Below are 21264 nucleotides of genomic sequence, written 5' to 3' on the forward strand. Positions count from 1 at the left end.
CTATCCCCCCCTCAGACAAAAATCAAGGAAGTGGCCTTAAAAATGTAATCTGGTTCCCCTGCCGATCCAGCGGCACCTAGCAGAATAAGGGAGGGCATAGAACTGAAACTAACCTTCATGCAACAAGTAATAGACACATCTCTTAAATGTGGAGAGGTCCCTAGGTCATGGAAGCACGAGATTGTCATACCTTTAAAGTAAAAACCCTCAGCTAATCCTGAGCTGCTAGACAATCTCCGTCCCATCTCTCTACTCCTCTACGTCTCTAAAATCGCAGAGAAGGTTGTAAATAAACAATTAGTAGCTCACATCAACATACACAATCTTCTACATCCTACAAAATCAGGTTTTAGAGCGTCATTCTCAACTGAATCAGCACTAATCTTTGCAACAGAGTCTATTCGGAGACGGGTGTACGCCAGTCAGACGGTTGCTGTGGTCCTAATGGACCTAAGTACCGTCTTCAATACAGTATCCCACAAACTACTACTTCGGCGTCTCCAGGTGTGTGGACTGGACGGGGTAGCACTAAAGTGGATGTGGTCCTTTTTAGAGGACCATAGTTTCCAGGTTGCACAGCACCCTTATCGATCCAAAACTCTGCTACTCCTCCAAGGGGTTCCACAGGGCTCTATCTTGAGCCCTTACCTCTTTAATCTGTATATCAGCCCGCTGGCAGATATTATGGACAAATACAAGATCTCGAGGGTGTCCTATGTGGACGACATTCAGCTTGTAGTGCCCCTTGCTCAAGACTAGTGAGTCAGCTATACATTTCTCTTCCGGTCTCAATGATCTGGCCTCATGGATGTCAAACAACTGCCTCAAATTGAATGGTAGTAAGAGGGCGGTCATGATCATTGGGAAATTTCCCTCCATTTGGGGGCTCAGCCTGGTGGCCCCAGAGGCTGGGGCCTGTCCCCACAGGCTGGGGCCTGTCCCCACGCTTAAAACAGAGGTAAAGAATCTTGGTGTGGCTTGATCCAAAACTATCCTTCGAGACCAACGCTGGAAAGGTAGCAGGGAGATGCTTTGGCACTCAAAATGCGAAGGAAAACCTGGACATCCTCCCCATTTCAGCCAGGAAAACTGGAGTTCACACCTTGGTGACCTCGCAGCTGGACTACGGGAATGTCCTATACCTGGGTGCGCCAAAAAGTTGCCTGCCACATCTCCAATGAATTCAGAATGCAGCAGCACGCCTTGTCCTTAATCTACTGAGGCATGCCTCAATGATGAAAGCCCTTGACTACCTTCACTGGTTGCCAATTGGAAAGAGAATTATTTTCAAAGTCCTTTGTCACCGGAGCATACAGGGGAAAGGCCCACGTTATTGGCGTGATTTTCTAACCCCTTACAATCCCAGTTGACAGCTCAACAGGAGCTCACCTGCTCAAAAATATCGAAGATAAAAAAGGGAAGGATGGGAGCACGCTCATTTGGTTACCTGGCGGCCAAAAATTGGAACTCAATCCCATCTCTGCTGCGCGCAGAGAGATCGGAATCCACCTTTCGTAGAGGCCTGAAACCCTGGCTTTATCATTTTTAGGGCTCGCCTGCTGTGCGCATGCGCACAGCTGGCGAAGCTCTATAGGGGCTTAAAAAGCTTTACCTAGACTGGCGATTGACTGGCGATTTGATGCTGTGCCCGTGCGCTTTTAGGTCAATGCGCAAGCGCATTGACCTAAAATGCGCGTGCACATCATCAAATCGCCAGTCAATCGCCAGCAGCACTCCTCCCCTGCTGCTTCACACCCTCATGCCGCTCTCCCCGCTCCGCCCCCTCCCTTGCCCGCCGTGTCGCATTTCTCATCCCCCCTCCCCACAGCAATGCCTTAGCCGGCCGTACTTTCACTTTGACGGCCGCTGGCCGTCTCTCGTGTTTCTCCTTGCCCAACACTCGGGATTTTGTCACTGTAGGCAATTGTTGCTTCACCTTTTTAAAAACAGGGTCCTAACATGAGGAATAAAGCTGCAGGGTAACATCTGCTTAAGAAATGCATATGGATGATTTATGCAGGGAAATTAGCTTAGTAACATGCTCACTGCTGACGTGTGTGCATGCTGCGGACCACATATTCAAAACCTGGAAAGGCCAACTCAGCTTTCGACCTTCTGAGCTATTGAGAAACAATTCAATTGTGATAGTGCTTCTAAATGGAAAAATCTGAAATAACTCAGTACGAAAAAAGTTGGCACTTTGAAAACAGGCTTCTTTCCGTTAACAATTCTTTAGTTAATCCTTTGGCACACAGACCATTAAACGTGCTAATACTACATTCATGCGGACTTACATTTTCCGATGAAATAATTGAAAAGTACATTACTGACTTGTGATCTGTTTTTAAGCAAAGGGAGAAACAATCATGAATAACAGTGGGCCAAGTCGATCAACTAAGTTCAATCAACACAAAATCAGCAACTTGTCAGACTTCTAGAGAACATCTAAGGTTTTTTATGTACGTCTGTCCTCTGTTGTTTATCAAATACACACGGCAAGATCTATTAAAAATACCACAGAAGTGACTTGAAATTTAAACGTACAAATAGGCACACACAAGTTTCTTGCCCACAGATTTCTCTTGTTTTCACCAAACCGGTTCTACAAGCTTCTCAGCGTGCGCCCTGACTCAGGCCGGCACATCTCCTCCCCTAATTATTCACTGCATGGCCTGCTACAGAGCGCACGCTGGGAGAAGCTTGTGGTAGGAAGGCTGCAGCCGTGTATATCCTTTTCCTCTCCTTGCCCCTTTCTCATTATGTCTGACTTGTTAAATGATTGTCCTATATTCATAGCATTATTCCCAACACTCGGGATTTTGTCACTGTAAACAAGATCTCTTGAGGCCGGTTTAAAATGAGTTTGTCAGTGCAAAGAAACCACGCTGCTGGCAAACGTTCCCTTCACAAACGGACTTTTGATGACTTCTGTGTAGAATGTTCAAAATAAATGTTGCGCCTTTACACCTCCATCCCACTCGTCTTATTCCTCCTAAAAGCACTTAATTAAATAAAAAAGTGCAAATGTGTCTAGCTTCACCTTTCTTAATAACTCGACTGACAACATAACTCCAGTATGCAAACAACCTATTGATCTATTGCAGCATAAGGATTCATTTATTAATCAGTGTTCTTCTGATACTGGCCAGGACGTGTTAGTAACGTGAATACCATCAGTTGTAGTGATACTCGTGAAGATAAATATTTCAATGTTCCTATTATTTCAACACGCGCTGTTAATATTAGCATATTTCCTAGCGGTTTCTGATCTTAGTGGGCTTTAAGTGTGTATTTCCACTGTCCTACATTATTTATAAGTGGTTAGAGGTCTACTTTTGCAATGCCAATAGTCTCTCTCCCTTGCTCCCTCTAGCTCCCTCTCTCTCTATCTTACTCCCTCTAGCTCCACCACCACCATATCCACCACCACCACCACATCCACCACCACCACCACATCCACCACCACCACCACATACACCACCACCACCACATACACCACCACAACCACATACACCACCACCACCACCACCACCACATACACCACCACATCCACCACCACATCCACCACCACATCCACCAACACTTTAACCACACCCACCACATCCACCACCACTACATCCACCACCCCATCCACCACCACCCCATCCACCACCACTGCATCCACCATCACCACCGCATCCACCACCGCCACATCCACCACATCCACCACCACCACATCCACCATCACCACCACCACCACATCCACCGCATCCACCACCACCACATCCACATACACCGCATCCACCACCACCACATCCACCACATCTAACACTTCCACCACCACCGCATCCACCACCACCACATCCACCGCATCCACCACCACCACATCCACCACCGCATCCACCAGCACCACATACACCACCACCACCACATCCACCACCACCACATCCACCACCACCACATCCACCACCACCACCACCACTTTCACCACCACCACCACCACTTTCACCACACCCACCACCACCACTTTCACCACACCCACCACTTTCACCACACCCACCACCACCACATCCACCACCCCATCCACCACCCCATCCACCACCCCATCCACCACTACATCCACCACCCCATCCACCACTACATCCACCACCCCATCCACCACCACCACCACTGCATCCACCACCACCAACACCCCATCCACCACCACCACCGCATCCACCACCACCACATCCACTGCATCCACCACCGCCACATCCTCCATCACCTCCACATCTACCATGACATCCACCGCCACATCCACCGCCACATCCACCGCCACATCCACCGCCACATCCACCGCCACATCCACCACCACATCCACCACCACCACCACATCCACCACCACCACCACCACCACGTCCACCACCACATCTCACACGTCCACCACCACTTACACCACCACTACATCCACCACCGCATCCACCACCACCACATCCACCACCACATCCACCAACACTTTAACCACACCCACCACCACTACATCCACCACCCCATCCACCACCACCACCGCATCCACCACCACCACCGCATCCACCACCACCACCGCATCCACCACCACCACATCCACCGCATCCACCATCACCACCACATCCACCACCACATCCACCACCACATCCACCACCACATCCACCACCACATCCAGCATCACCTCCACATCCACCATGACATCCACCACCACATTCACCGCATCCACCACCACCACATCCACCACCACCACATCCACCACCACCACATCCACCACCACCACATCCACCAACACCACATCCACCAACACCACATCCACCAACACCACATCCACCAACACCACATCCACCAACACCACATCCACCAACACCACATCCACCAACACCACATCCACCACCACCACATCCACCACCACACCCACCACCACATCCAACACATCCACCACCACCACCACCACATCCACCACCACCACCACCACCACCACCACCACCACCACCACCACAACATCCACCACCACCACCGCATCCACCACCACCGCATCCACCAACACCACATCCACCACCACCACCACCACCACATCCACCACCATATCCCCCAGATCCACCACCACCACATCTGTGTGTGTGTGTGTGTGTGTGTGTATGTGTGGCTGTGTGTGTGTGTAGGTGCAAATGCAATGTTCTTGGATTTTCGTCACAATAAAATACACTGAACATAATCTTCACAAAAGTTATTTACAAACGTTTAAGGTATTGCCATTATAAATTACAATAACTTATTTAAGAATTATTTACAAAATTAAAAGCCATTGTTATTTGTACTATCAATACATCTAAGTCACGTAAATACAACACACATTGCATTACAAATGCTATAGGTGTCACATTTGCGAAAGTTAAAACTATTGACATTGTAACTGACAAAGCTATTAATTTTGCTCTTTTCAAAACCAACACATAAATAAAAAAAAGTGTCATTTACAATACCAATCGCTCAAACTTTCCTAATGCGAGACCTATTGCATTTCCAATGCTTGTTAGTCCAGTTCTCCTTCCATTCTAGCTGAAAACTGCTTCTTAGTGCAGGGACACCTGTTGGTGTAGCCAGGTGCTCTATAAATGCCTTTTTATCATTATTATTATTACGATTTTAAAAAAGCAGACTGTTCTGGGATGTCTTATTTAAAGGATGGAGAAGTTGAGAAAGAGCACAATAGAATAATCAAGTCGATGGCTCAGATAAATAATTGGCCTCCGAGTAAAGCCAGAAGTTATTATGAAGTCTGACAAAACACACTCTACCCAACAACATGGCTGAAGAAAAAATACTGATAGCACCAACTGAGTATCAATTTTGATCAACATCGTAAATCTGCATCTTGCACATGCACCACATTCATTCACAAATAACTACATTTAAAGTGCGAGTAATTGACCACCTATTGTTCTATTAATAGAGCCTACAAAAAAGTATTACTTACGTATCTCCATCAGTGTCCTGGGCAAGAAGCTGTTCCCGACTTATGTTGGCCATTTTGCTCTCCTCCTGATCAAGTTGCCAATGGAAGAAGGACTTATTTGGCTGTGTGGAAGTTGCTTGGTTTTCATCAACACTTGAACACTCTTGTGAGATGCTGCAGAAATCTAACAGTGAATGCTGGTTCCCTAGCGCATTGTTGGGGTTAAAACCATGAAAAGGTGCACTGGCTTTCTGTAGAGGCTGGACAGACATCTTCACATCAGAATACTCCATTTCATTTACAACAAAACCAACAGTTTGACCTGGCAAATGCAAAACATCACAGCATGATGTGGTCAACCCACGATGGTTACTGGGCAACTGGCTATGTGCACTGAATTGACTGCAATCTGGTACAGAATGTTGACCAATCGGAGTTTCCAAACCTGGTGTTGCGAAGCATGGAAAATTTTGCACTTTGCAGGGTTCCAATATTTGTGGACTACTGGTCTCAGACTCGTGAGTGTGCACTACTTGAACCTCTTGATATTGCTCTTCCAAACACTTTTGACCGTTAGCTGTAGTGCTCATCCAGTTGACTTGCACAGTGTTGAGAGAAACTGGATTAGTCGTGTCCTTAATATTAATAATATTCTGAAGCACTTCACAATTCGAACTACTTGTAATGTTTTGATAGCTATTATCCATGCCTATTGAATCTGGATTGACAGAGGGTGCCTGGCGAAAAAAAATGAAACATTTGGAAAACAATTAAGGTAGTAAAACTTGTGTTTTTAAATAAAGCCAGCTTTTAATTGAATCAAAATAAGATATTTACCAAGGAGGAATCTTTTTGATATGTAGGTCTCTTACTGACCGGTCCACCTAAAGAATACTCGTAAGACCTCTTTGTGTTACTAAATACCGTCTTCAGCTCTGTTAAAGTAAATTAACAGCATCATTTAAAAAAAAAAAAAGGAAAAACACTGCTTTATCTATCAAGACCTGGTTACATTCACGAACACTTTTATAAATACAGCTGGACAACAGATAGGAAAAAACATACCTTGGCGGTGGGCGTGCTCAAAATTCATACTTTCCTACATTAAAACAGAAGTGAAGATATGGTTTACATTTGGAGAGTAAAATTGCAGACACAGTAAACTGCATTTAGAAAGAATTTAGGATTAAAAAATATATATTAATTGACTACCTTTAGTCTCATGCCGTCATATATGGATGTCATCTGCTGATTGTTCCTTAAGTGCATAAGAAGCTCTTTCACAGAATTTCGCACACGAACACCTTGAAATGTTGTCTTTGGTGGTTTTCCACCACCACTTTCACGATTCTCTATTAATACAAAATATTGAGTCTCATTATACAGCGATAAAAACAAAAAAATAAGTCAAATTTAAGATCTGCTTTTGCAACCAATGAAATAAACAATTTTCAATGACTTTGAAGAGCGTCTAACCGGTTCGCCAATTATAAGAAGGCCAAATGATTATTTAAGAAATGAAACGTTACCAGAAACAGTAACTTTTCTTAAACTAGCATTTGCAATGCAATAGGTCTTCCATTACTGAAAGACGGCGTTGCCAATAGTAATACAAAGCCAAAAGCTCAAACTTTTAGTAATGCGAGACCTATTGTATTGCAAATGCTCAGTTAGATTTCCTTACGTGTTATGCAATCGTGGCACCTGCACTTTAAAGCTAAAGCGTGGGTGCAGTGATTGTAACAAAAGTAAATAAATAGAAAAAAAGGGTGTGCGGCTGCCTTTTTTTTCTATTTATTTACTTCTGCTAAAGCGTGTGTTGCGCGATTGCTACCGAAGACGTTTAAAGCTAAAGTACGGGTGCCGCTATTGCTACAAAAGTAAACAAACTGAAAAGAAATGGGGGCTACACGCTTTTTTTCTCGGTTTATTTACATCTGTTACAACCGTCACACCCACGCTTTAGCTTTAAACACCGCAAGCTAATGCGCAGGTCTCGCAATTGCAAAAGTGAGGAAATAGAAACAAAAGGCATGCAGCAACATTTTTTTCTATTAACTTTAGAAGCAATCGCGGCACCCTCGCTTTAGCTTAAGAGGTTTAAAGCTAAAGCGTGGGTGCAGCGATTGTAATAAAAGTAAAGAAAAAGAAAAAAGTGACTAAAGGCTCCCTTCTGTCGCTTGGGCCTGCGCCTCCAGTTCATGCTTTAAATCTCTTGTGTGATTTTATCACCATGTAGGTAAAGCTTGGCTCCTCCAAAGGATTCAATCTAGAGAGTGTTATGCTAGCAGAAAATGTATGGTGTAGATCTGCCATTACTAGGCCGCCCCCGCCAGTTACAGATCTGGGTTGAATCCATTGTCGTTCTTTAGCTCACTTTGCTACCGCAGTTCAGACCCAGCTATATGCAAATCAGTCTTGACCCTGTGCCTCACGGGAACAGTCCAGCCCAAATTTACAAGCAAGGTCTTCCCTGAACCAGAAACAAGTATCCTGGGACCAGTTTCGGGGTAACTGCCCTCATCAGCCAGGCTAGCTTGAATCCAGTGGCAAAGTGAGCAAGGGACCCACTTATGGGCACTCCCTGCCATCTTAGGACGAACAAAGAAAGCACAAGGAGATGATGGATGGAGCGCTGAAACTTTTCAGAAACTCACTCCCAGACACAGATATGGGCTGAATCCAGCAGGTTACCCCAAAACCAGTCCCATGAGGCTTGTTTGCAGTCCAGAGAAGACCTGGTCTTTCCTGGTCGGTTGGGCCATCAAAGGCTGTGGGACGTCGGGGGCAAGCGTGTCTTTAGGTGTCGGGTTTTCTTACCAGCTTCGGTTGCAGTCAGGGGGATCCTCTAAAAAGAGACTGCAGGGGTCGTTTGGAGAGTCGAGGTAGGTCAGATCTCAAGTCCGTATCGCCGGGGAGCCCTCCTCGTGTTATAGCCAAGGCCAGAGTCTGTGCATGGGCAAATCGGTGCTCACAGGAGACACATTCTTGGGCTTGGAAGGCAGGGCAGGTCCTTCGGGTTCTTGAGGCTACTGGCTGCAGGACACACCGGGATTTCGCTGGAGCAGGTTCAAGGTGTGGACAGGCCGGAAGAGATGGGACCAAGTCAGTGGGTGTCCTCTTCGTAGTTTCACCACAGCTTCTTCGGCCCTTCTGGCCTTCTTCGTCTGAGGAGGAAAGGATCAGAGGTGCCCCTAAATACTAGATTTAGGGGGGTCACAGGTAAGTAAAAGGTCAGGACCAATGGGTCCCTTTCTTGGGGTGGGTATACACCCTATTATGCCACCCTCCAGAGGGAGGGGAGAATATGCCTCTCTGGTTGGCGGAGTCTCCTCATCTGCAAGATGGCAGGGACAGAGTTGTGCTTCACCTCACCGCCCCCACCTCAGTGGTGGGGTTGTCAAAGGTGGGCACACCTAACTTCCTCACTTTGTTTTCCCACCTATTCTCCCACCCAAAGTTAAGGTCTGAACCGGTGGGGGCCAGTTGCTGGGAGCAGGAAATGGCTGGAGAAGCTCACAAAGGTGGAAAGCTTTTGAAGCTTCCCCTTTGAGGAACTTAACCATCCCGGGGGAGGAGGCCTGGCACCTCGATGCCCAGAGTGCATTTTTCATTAAATCCCACATTGGCATCAGTGTAGATTTAATGTGCTGAGAGGTTTGATTCCAAACTTCCCAGTTTTCAGTAAAGCCATTATGATGCTGTGGAGTTCGTAATGACAAACTCCCAATACCATATAATCTTAATGGCATTACTGCACTTACGTCTAAGAATTGGCTTAGACACCGTAAGGGTACAGGGATCATGCACATGTACCCTCACCACTGGTATGGTGCACCCAGCTAGAGGAGTGGCTTACCTATGCCAGGACAGTGGCTTGTAGGCATGGCACACAGGGATGTGTTGCAAACAAGAACCAGTACATGAACTACTGCACCAGTGCAGGATGCACAGCCTAGAATCGGCCAGAGGGCCACTATTTGTTTTCAAGCAGACTCATTTATTTTCATATTAGAGTCTTCTTCCACAGGTTTATTCTCAATTTGATGATTCCATAAAAAAAGACTGCACTGCTTAGGTTTTCCATAATCATAAAACCCAATGCATTTCGGAAAAATTCCCTTTGTCAGGGGTAACTGCAATACAAACATTTTGATATATATTTAAAAGTACTTACACATTAAGCATCAGAGAACTGTAAAGGTACAGGGCCTCTAAGGGTGGCCCAACACATGCTGCAGCCGTTAGAGGCCTTCCCTGGCCACAACACCCTTGGTACCTATGGTACCATTTACAAGGGACTGACCTTTGGCCAAAGATTGCCAATTTGGTCTTGTCTAAATGCGGTTTTAGGGAAAGAACATAGGCCCTGGGTATCGGTTTGGTCGGAACCCAGGGCAAACCCGGTCAAAGTATATCAGCAGTTCAGCCAAAATGGGGGCAACCATGCAAAAAGATGGCACTTTCTTATACATGGCACACAGGGATGTGTGCCATGTTGACTCTTCTCTTTGTTCTGCACCAAAACATGCTGCCTGCAATGGCAGTATGTGTGTCAAGGTACAGGGCCTCTAAGGGTGGCACAATAAGTGCTGCAGCCCTTAGAGGCCTTCCTTGGCCACAATGCCCTTTGTACCTATGTTACCATTTACAAGGGACTGACATGTGGCCAAAGAGTGGCAATTGGGTTTTTTCTCATTGCAGTTTAAGGAAAGACCATAGGCCCTGGGTACCAGGTTGGCAGGAACTCAGGACACACAAAGTCAAAGAACATCAACAGTTTGGCAAAAAGTGAGGGCAACCAAACAAAAAGAGGGCACTTTCTTACAGGCAAGCTGCCCAGAAGAAAAGCAACGTGCGGTGACCTATGTTGGTCATTAGAAGTTGTACCACACTGTTTAAAAAATGAATACCGAAAAAAAGGAGGCGCAAGCCGCCAGGGTTTAAGATGAAGGGCATGCTGTGCTACTGACTAAACAAAAAAACATACATGAGAAAATAGAGTTTAGCTAGCCGCGCACGAAAAGAGAGGCGCAGCCAACATTATTAAAGATGGTGGGTCGTATGCAGTGTTATCCTGCAGTTAAAAAGGTGGCTGCGTTGCTGAAGTGGGAGAGTGTATTGCCTGCAACCACAGATAGGAGAAAGTAATTACTAAAATAGTACTCAGAGGCTACAGTTATTAACATCTAGAGTAACAATAGGTGTAACAGGGGCAGTCCTAATGGGAGGTTACAACAAGAGAAAAGGTGGTACCACGGAGAGGCTACTAAGCCTAATGACCAATGAAAAGCCACCTTTTTACAAAGGACAGTGACAGGAGCCAAATAAATAGATGGACGGAGCTTAATGCCCATATCCTGAATACAGCATGTCCTGAAGAGACAGTGCAAGCACTACCTAGGCGAGAGCTAAAAACTTCACTCACAAGCCTTTTAAAGAAAACGTAGTTGAAGAAACCAGGGCAACAAAGACTTGTAGGCTGCAGCTATATTATTTAGAAAACAAACACAGAAACGTTAAGAGCCCACAGCCCTCCTGTATCCCTTCATGGCCAGCAGTTGGCAGTTACCTCAAAAAACAAGAGGGGCAAATGATACTAATCTAGAGATTCTACTAACGGTATTTGGGATTTCCTCCGGGAAGGAAGATGGGTTGCTGATGATGGAGATTGCCCTGAAAGAACTAGGAAGAACAGTTAGGGAACCTTTCCTTCTCCTTTAGGGATCTTCGTTGAAAATCATAAGCTCTAAAAAGACTAGCAAGTCCAGCCCTAAAAACATGATAGAAGAGGAAATACATAAGTCAGAGAAGCATTGGGGGGCGGAGCTTGCCGCAGCGCAAGAGGGCCGCCTAGAGGAAGGGTTCCGCGAGCCATCGGCACCACACATCTGATATCCTGGCAATATACAACCGGCATATAAGAAAATGATGTGCCGCTAGACACACTGTGCTCGATCGACGCCTCCCCAGCAAGAAATAATACCAGTGCGCCGCTGACTGAGGCGCCTTGCCTAGACCGAGACGTGAGCTGGGATAAGAGGCCGCGCAGACGCTGTGCAGCTACAGGAGGAGCCGGAGATAAATGGTGGAACGCGCACCTGGTTCCCTGATTGGAGCGCTCTGGAAGCCCTTTAGCGGTGACGCCTAATTCAATCTACCGCGGGGGTCCACCGCTCCCTGCATGAGTCCCGGCAATCCAGAGGCCCGTGAAGACTGAGTGGAGTCCCGAGCTGGGGGGGTCCTGCGGGGGGTCTCTGGGAGGCAGCGCTAAGGAGACGGAGAGGGCGCGCTCTGCAGATTCCGGTACGGACCACACTGAAGAGGACCCGAATGAGGTCAAACAAATGTTGGCCACCATACAGAAGAGTCTATTGGCTATGGATGGTAAAATCGACTCCCTAGTGTATCAAATGGACAGGATGTCTGAGCTCCTTGACAAGCAGGCGGAGCATACGGTCATGGCCGAGCGCCGGATTACGGAGGTGGAAAAGGCACAGACCGAGAGACCAAGCACAGAAACAAATGGCCAAAACCAACGCCATACTCCAGGATAAGGCAGAGGATTTGGAAAGCCAATCCCGCCGCAGTAACATTCGTATAACGGGCTTTCCAGAGTCTACCCCGATGGGCAATGCAGAACAATTCACTGAAAAACGACTCCTCTCCTTACTGGGCCTTGACACTTTCTCAGACCTCTTTGTGATTGAGAGGGCGCACCGCTCACTGGGTCCACGTCCTCCGGGTGCGCAGCCGCGCCCCATGATAGCCAAGCTTCTGAACTATCGCTGTCAACACTCTGCCCTGCGACAGGTCAGAGAATTGGAGGAGCTCAGCTATGAAGGCTTCTCGATCTCGCTCTACCCGGACTTTACCGTCAAGGTTCAGGAGGCCCGCCGGCTTTTCAATCCCCTCAAGAGGCAACTCGGGGATCACAACGCCACCTTCGCGATGCTCTATCCAGCCAAGTTGAGTAAACCTGGAGGGCTCTTCAAGGATCTTCACTAACCCAAATATTCTTCAGAAGGCTATGAAAGACATACTCAAGAAGTAAAAGCAGGATGAGGCACGGGAACAAAGGGCGACCTCGATGGAGGGAGCACAAGGGGCGTCCCTCGACAACAATGACTGATAAATCCAGATAAGTGACCCTTCCACTCTGCGTAGTTTTGTCACATAGACCCACATTGCCAGTGACTCTTGAACTGGTGCCCCTTGGGGATCGGTTGGTCTGCCCCTTTCCTTGTGCAGGAGAGCTCCTGATCTGTTTGCCTGGCGGAGCCACCCATTGCACACTACACAGGTTTCTGTTACATGTGTGGCCCTGTATGTGACAGCTATGTTCCCTATGCTTGTTTGGTGAAGCTCCTTCTTTGTTAGAGGTATAATGATCTTGCCGGTGGATAATCTACACTTCAATGTTAACTGTTTATTGTACTATAGTAGTTATTTTTGCCTCAGCCAGTTCATTTTTTTAACTTGTGATTGCCTAAACTATGCAAATTATGCACGTTACTAAGTGTTTGGCTGCAGAAGGCTGCACGTAGTCCTTCGGTAACATCCGCCCCGGCATGTTACACACTATATAGCTGGTCGCCATGTTTCTGTGGGGGGTGGAGGAGGGGGGGGGATTGAGCTGCCTGACTGTGCCACAATTGGGATGTCATGGCATGGGTGGGGGGTGGCAGGGATGGTTCTTGTTTGTTCTTTTTGTTTTCTCTATTGCCAATTTTTGGGCATTTTTTATGAGACACACATACAGTGTTATACATGACAAGGCCTTACACATCTCTTTACCAGTCCGGAGGCCTCTCAGGCGATACATAACTACTCGAACAGCACCACATCACCATAGGCAATGGAGACTAGGTTGAGGTTCTTGTCCTGGAATGTTAGGGGCCTCAATGATCAACACAAAATAAGAAAGGTCGCACCTTCTGGTTTTAGAGTAGTAGCAAGACCAGGTCCAACACAGGCGGACGGAAAACATGGCGGCCGCGAGCTAGAGCGGCGCGCTCGTCTTTGACGGAGCTCCTGAAGATATGCCCGGGCGCGATTCAGCAGGGTTGGTTTTCTTCGTTCGTGTGTCCTTGTCCGCCTGAAGTGGTTCGGCGGAAAAATCTGTGAGTAGATTGTGATCCCCACATCGGAGCGAGAGTGAGCAGGAAAGGCCAGTGCAGCTCCGAGTTCTCGGGGCTCGCGACGCACTCCGCGGCGTGCTGCAGCCGCCTGACCTGCAGGGCTGCAGTGTTCTGTGCGGCGAGTGAAAACGGGCTGAAAACGTGTTTTTTTTTTCTAAGCCCTAGCCCTTAAGACCCCTAGAAAACTACCGGGAAAGCTTAGGTATTGTAGCGGTGGACTGGAGAAGGACGGGAGAGGGCTTCAGAGCTTAAGGGAATGTAAAGACGGTCGGGGCTTTAAGCTTTAAGCTCACGGTGAACTGCAGCTGTGAACAGTAAACAGTGAACGGTGTAAGAGCGTTGTGTAAAAAAGGAAAAAAAAAACGCTGGTTTTGATAGATGTTCTCCGGGACATTGTTACTCTAGGCGATGTATGTTTCCAGGAAGTGAGCACAAGGCACACAGAACAAACACAGTTTAAAGAAATAGCAGCACTTGTGATACTGAAGATTGTCGAGTAGGGGAAAAAAAAAAAAAAGGGTCTCTAATTCTGATTTTCAATTTGGATTCAAGTGCGTTGTCACGGAGACTTTGCCTGTGGGGGTTATTCGAGTTGGCATAGGGTCTGATTGTGTTACTCCACGTTGCTACTCTGCTACACTTGCTATACCTAGGAAAAGTTTGAAAACTAGAAAGCATAGGAAAAGTACTAGTGCTGCGTAAAAAGGCAAACCTTGATAGAACTACCAATGTGCTGGGGTACGTTTTTTTCCCCCGCACCTTACCGCTGGGGTGACGCAGCCGTGGAGCTTCGTAGGAGCAGAAGGGCAGCGGTGTCAGTAAGAAAAGGGGCAACATCTACTTGGTGCGGCAAAGGGGACCAGCAGAGGGGGAGGGGATTGTTAGCCTTGAGAGGCGAGCTACAGTCTTTGGATAGCCAGGGCCTTATAGACCCCATAGATATACAGGGGTATCACCGCTTGCAAGAACCAGACCCCATATCTAGTACCTTCAGATTCAACGCGCAACACACTTCTAGCCAGGTATCAAGTGAGACTTCAAGTATAACTACAGTTAGAATCCTGGGGAAGCGAAAGGCTAGGGGGAAAGGAAAAGGCAGTAATAAAGGCAAAGAATTAGTTGCTGCTAAAGGTTCCAGTGATATAGCCCAAGTGCAAGGGACCGAAAAAAGCCTAGGGGAGCAGCCTCACGCAGAGCTTGAGTCTGAATCTGAGTCTGAATTTGAGGCCGAATTGGCAACTGATACATTATCGAAGAGGGGGAAAGAACGTCAGCTGCGCTATACCGCTCCAAAGGAGCTGCCACATAAGGCCAGTCTAAACAAAGGGGGCTCCAAAACAAAAGCTAAAAATATCCCTCGAATCACACCCTCACTGAAGTCTTACTTTAAGGTCCTCCCCCAGGTCTTAAGCATAAATCAAGAGACCCAAAAACCTCCCTCTGCACAATCTGCATCTACGTCAGGGGTGTTGGCCGGCCTTGCAACACCTACAGCCACACTCGAGAATCTGGGAGATAAGGAAAAAAAACTAGAAGCTAAAGGAGATCCAGCTAGAGGTATAGAGATGGGAGACCCAGTAGACCGAGTCGCGGATGCAACCCTCCCACAGGAACAGCAAGCCTTCACCGATGCAGCGGGAAGTAATACAAATGATTTGTCTCTAAGCAGACGGGGCTGCGAAGATGACGCTGAGGATAATGGAAGTGATGATACTATTCAAGCCATACTTCTTAGCATGAGGAAAGAAATTAGAAACGGATTTGAGGAATCAAAGCGATGCTTCGAGGAATCCAGACTCACGCAATCAGAGATCCGTGCAATGTGCGAAAATCTAGAGTCTAAGGTGAACGGTCTCTCACTAAGAACAGGGGGTCTAGAGAACTGTGTTGAAGAACTCAAGGCAAAACTGGAGGCTGCCGAGGGGAAGATTCAAACATTAAGACGAGAAGGCAATACAGTAAAAGAGATGGTTGAATCCCTAGAAAACTTTTCTAGACGAAATAACCTAAGGCTCCTAAAAATACCGGAAGGGAAAGAAGGTGGAGACTTAAAGAACTTTGTTGCAACTATATTAAAAGACTCTCTAAATATGGATGAATCTGTGTCCGAGATAGAAGCGGATATTCAGAGGATACACAGGGACCCATTCCGCCTTAAACCTGGGAGAGATAAGCCAAGGAAGATCCTGGTGAACTTCTTAACATATTCTCTAAAAGAGAGGATTTTGACTTCAGCCCTCAAAGCCAAGACTTTGAAAGCTTTAGACTTCTCTTTTGAAGTGAGGTCGGACCTGTCCAAAACTACACTGGATAGACAGTGGGAGCTAGGCCAAAGGATGGAAAAATTCAGAAGCCTAGGAGCGACGGTTCAAATGAGATTCCCTGCCTTTTTAAGGGTAATGTACAATAACAAAATGTACAATGTCAAATCCCCCTTTGAAGCTGAAGAGTTACTTGTTACTATTAGCGAACATGCGAACCCTCCGGATCAAGGGTGAAAAAATAAATAAATAAATAAAAATAATAATAATATAACACAATATAAATATATAACAGAGCAATTTGTTAAAAGAGATAATATCAGAAAAGGAGTTAAATAAAAAAAAAAAAAAAAAAGGGGGGTGTGAAAATAAAATAGATTGAGAAACAAGAAAAAGAACAAAATTCACGAAGGGAGAGGGTAAAAATATATAAAAAAAATTAAAAAAAAAAAAAAAAATTAAAAAAAAAAAAAAGTAGTAGGGAAGAAGGGGAAGGGAAAAAGGAAGTAAAGAAAAAGGAAATAGGAAATGGGGTGAAAAAAAAATATATAAAAAAAAAAAAAAAAAAAGGAAAATCAAGGGACAAATAAAGAAATGCTAAAACACAGAGTATCTAAATTTGGGCCTGGATATATAATTTCGAGTTTAAATCCAGGAAAACTAAACAGGAGCGAGTGACAGATAAACATTAGTTAATCAACCTCAGAACCTTACTATAGATCTACTTATTTATTCTTGAAAGTTCGAGGTATAACGTCTATTGGGACTATTTTCAATCCCCATATTAGCGCCTGAAATCCACCCTCGATCACCCGATAATCTTCATTGGGAATAAAAAGATAAATAATAATAACGCATAATACATAAAGAAATAAAATTGGGACTTTAGGAGTTAACACCGCCTTTATCTTAGATATAGAGACCAACAAAATAGGTATTAGGGCATGGAGCAGGAAAACGTCAGAGACGACAAGCTGGCAATACATCAAGCCAGAGTAAGTTGGGGGGGGTTTTCCAGGGGAGGGGGGGATGGGAAGGGAAAAGCAAAAAATAAAAGTCCTCATAAACCGAATACAATAATTATGAAGAATATAGATCCATCAGTCTCTCAAAGCAGCTGTTTGGTCAAAATAGCTAAAGATAAAATTAACAACAGGCTTTTTTTTAAAACAATAAGAATTAGAGGAGGGGGGCGGGAAACTTGGCTAAATATCAATGGCAGACATTAAATTCATATCCTGGAACGTAAATGGCCTGCGTGTTAGGGCTAGAAGAAATAGAATCTTGCAATACCTAAGGGACTCACCCGCACAGATCATTGCGATCCAGGAAACACACTTGAATAAACAGGAAATTACAGATATACTTAAAAAGCTCAAATGGGTTGATAAATTTATAACCACGGACCACAATACCAGTATCCGCGGCACAGCTATCATTTTCAAAAAAGCAGCTAGGGCCCAGATCACAAGTTGGGAAATGGATGTGAGTAGTAGATGGCTGATAGCTAATGTTCAATTACATTCGAAGGACACTACTATTATCAGCTATTATGGACCTAATCAGGACGATCCTTCTTATTTAAACACCCTGCAGAACCATTTGATTACCTGTTCCGATCCTATAATATGGGAGGGAGATTTTAATCTTGTCCTAGACCCAAAGCTAGATAGATCCCCTACTTCCAGAGCGGTTGCGCATAGTAATATGAGGGGCACACTACTCAGATGTATGTCGAATCTTGGTTTAATAGACCTATGGAGACAAAGGTCTGGCAATGCTATGGGAGTCTCCTACCACAACTACAAATACAGACATAAATCACGGATTGACTACGCTCTATTCAGTCGCTCTATTAAAGATCGGGTTAAAAATATAACATACCTCCCTTTACACCTGTCAGATCATTCTGCTATTTCTTTCTCTGTAAAATTAGATCAGAAGCCCACTCACCATTCCTGGTCGTTCGACAGAACAATTTTATTGGAGGAAGAGGAGAAAGATTATTTGATGTATGAAACAGCCTCCTTTCTAGAGCAAAATCTAGGCTCTACTTCTCTGGTTACAGTATGGGAGGCTTGGAAGGCCTTCATAAGGGGGTGTATTACAGGAAGGGCCTCATACAGGAGAAATAAATATGATGAGGGAATCCGACATATTGAGCAAGAATTAATACATCTTGAAGCATTAGACCAGCTCCCTTCAGACAATCAAGAGGAGAAGACAGAATTAAAAGCCAAGTTAGACATACTACTACAGGAGAGGATAAATAAAAGATGGCAGGCAAGCAAACTTGCCCACTTCGAATATGGTGAATCTGCAGGAAAATTGTTGGCTTGGAAAATTAAAGCTGATCAATCTAGAAATTTTATCAAAGAAGTGAGGGTCGCTGGAGAAGTTAATAGTAGGTCAACGAACATGGCCATAGGGGAAGCCTTCAATGAGTTCTTCCAGAATATATACACTGAGGAACTGAATGTTAATGTAGAGGAAAGGAACGAATGGCTGAATAACATAATTCTTCCGGTATTGGAGAGCTCCCAAACGGATAAAATAGATAAAGACATAACGGAACTAGAAGTTTCTAACACCATCAAGCAATTGTCACAGGGCAAAGCCGCGGGACCAGATGGCCTCCCAGGAGAATTATATAGAGTACTCAATACTACGCTTACCCCAGTCCTCACGAACCTTTTTAATGACATAATGATCAGAGGGCAGACACCACCAAGCTCCTGGGGGGAGGCAAATATAACCTTAATATTAAAAACAGGCAAGGACCCAGCCGAATGTGGTTCATATCGCCCAATCTCGCTTCTCAATAGTGACTATAAGATATTTACCTCAATTTTGGCTGCGAGATTGGGAAGCGAGATTGGGTCGATAATCCACTCTGATCAAAAGGGGTTTATTAGAGGCCGGCAGTTGGCTGATCTAACCTACGATCTGGTGGGAGCCACGGACATTGCCTCAACTTTTGGTCTACCCCTGGCCATCATGACCCTTGACGCTACTAAAGCGTTCGATAGAGTAAATTGGGCATACCTAAATTCAATAATGAATAAATTTCTGCTCGGACCCAAATTTTGTAGGACCATAGGTTTATTATATAACAACCCTAGAGCATCCCTATTAATAAATGGTACACAGACAACTCCTTTTAAAATTAGCCGAGGAACAAGGCAGGGCTGCCCCTTGTCCCCTCTCCTTTTTAATTTATATGTTGAACCGTTTGCACAATCCATCAGGGAGGATACCAACATTCCACATTTTACTTTTTCGGGCTGGGAAAAGAAAATTGGTCTCTATGCCGATGACATACTCATTTATACAACTGACCCCACACTGGCATTTCCCATAATTATACAGAAGGCGGAGATGTTTGGGAGATTCTCGGGTTACGAAATTAATGCAGGAAAAACCGAGATTATGGTTTGGAATATTCCAAATCTTCAACTCCCTGTAAAATCGTCAATGAGATACCTGGGAATTACAATAACTAACAACTTAGAACACTTGACGCAAAATAACCTAGCACGTGTTTCGCGAGAATCCCAAATTTTGATGAAAGCCTGGTCCTTCCTCCCACTTAATATCTATGGGAGAACTAGCCTGATAAAAATGAGTACTCTCCCGAAATTTACTTTTATTTTCAATGCCATCCCACTAGTTTTTGATACCAAACAGCTTGCAAAATGTCAGCAGAACATTAATTCTTTCATTTGGGGATATAAATCCAGTAGGTTAGCTTGGAAAAAATTGAGAAGGAGAAGAGAAAAGGGAGGGCTCGCATTGCCAGACCTGGAATATTACGCTTGGGCATTTCATCTAACCCATCCTAGGATGTTACTTAAGCTCCCCTGGGGAAATGCAAATGGGTTTATGTACAAGGCAATGCTACTGGGTTCGGACCTACCGGTTAATGGTTTTCTTTTCAAGTTCGGCCACCAGAAGTTTTTCAAAAAAATCAGGCTAAAGACACTATTGAGCATCTTGAAAGAATGGTCTCAAATAAAGTCAAAGGCCGGAATAGGATACCTATCTGAACATGCACCAATTTGGGACCTACCTGGGCTAGCATCACAAGAAGTCAACATAGTCAAAAGAGTCCTGTCAGGCGCAGGGATCACAAAGTGGGGAGACTTGCTGTTGGAAAGATCAATCATTGACTGGGAAATTTTCAAGCAAAAAGTAACATCATCACTCTCCTGGATAGTATATCTACAAATAGGAAGCTGGTTTCGGACTCAAATTAAGAAAAAAGGAATGATGGGAGAGGAGAGTCCTTTAGAAAATATCCTAGTGGAAAAAATTGCGGGGAAAAAGGAAGTTGCACTCTTCTATTGGCATATTATAGAGGATGGGGAGCGTGATTTTAACCTCCCGGCAAAACTTTGGGGTGTGGAGGGAGAACCAGATAGAGAGATTATTTGGGAGGAATCTTTCACCCTTCTTTACAAAATCATCAAGCCAGCATGGCTGAGACGCAACCACTTCTTCACACTTCACAGAGCGTATTATTCCCCTAAAAGACTGTCGAAATTTCAAACAGGGAAGTGCTGTTGTAAATGCTCTTTACCAGCAGCTTCAGACCTTCACATGTTTTGTGAGTGTCCAAATATAGCCACTTTTTGGCATGAAGTCAGAACACTTGAATCTATTCTGGGTATCACGATTACGTGCACATGGTCTTTAATAATTTTTGGACTAAACCACAATATTAAGGGATTAGAGAGAGATTTCCTGTTTTATGCCATCTTACTGGCAAGAAGAGAAATTTGTAAAAATTGGGTCAACATAAATCCCCCAACACATGCAGAGTGGCTGTCTTCACTTTATGCAACATCAAGGCTGGATCTATCGAGAACATGCAGCCCTCGATCGATTAAATTTTGCGATTTTTTGATTGATTGGACGAGGG

At 45.3% G+C, this 21264-nt stretch overlaps 1 protein-coding gene across 1 annotated transcript in view; it reads right to left on the minus strand.

Annotated features, from left to right (window-relative positions):
• Positions 1 to 21264, minus strand: part of NFKBIZ (NFKB inhibitor zeta) — a 520270-nt gene that overhangs the window by 399238 nt on the left and 99768 nt on the right. The window contains exons 2-5 of the mRNA XM_086934523.1: positions 7154 to 7293; positions 7007 to 7040; positions 6779 to 6876; positions 5963 to 6678 (exon numbers count right to left, since the gene is read on the minus strand). Of these exons, the coding sequence (XP_086790649.1) occupies positions 5963 to 6678; positions 6779 to 6876; positions 7007 to 7040; positions 7154 to 7293 (988 nt within the window). The remainder of the gene's footprint in view (positions 1 to 5962; positions 6679 to 6778; positions 6877 to 7006; positions 7041 to 7153; positions 7294 to 21264) is intronic.

Source organism: Lissotriton vulgaris, chromosome 8 (genome assembly GCF_964263255.1).
Source record: "Lissotriton vulgaris chromosome 8, aLisVul1.2, whole genome shotgun sequence".
NCBI lineage: Eukaryota > Metazoa > Chordata > Amphibia > Caudata > Salamandridae > Lissotriton > Lissotriton vulgaris.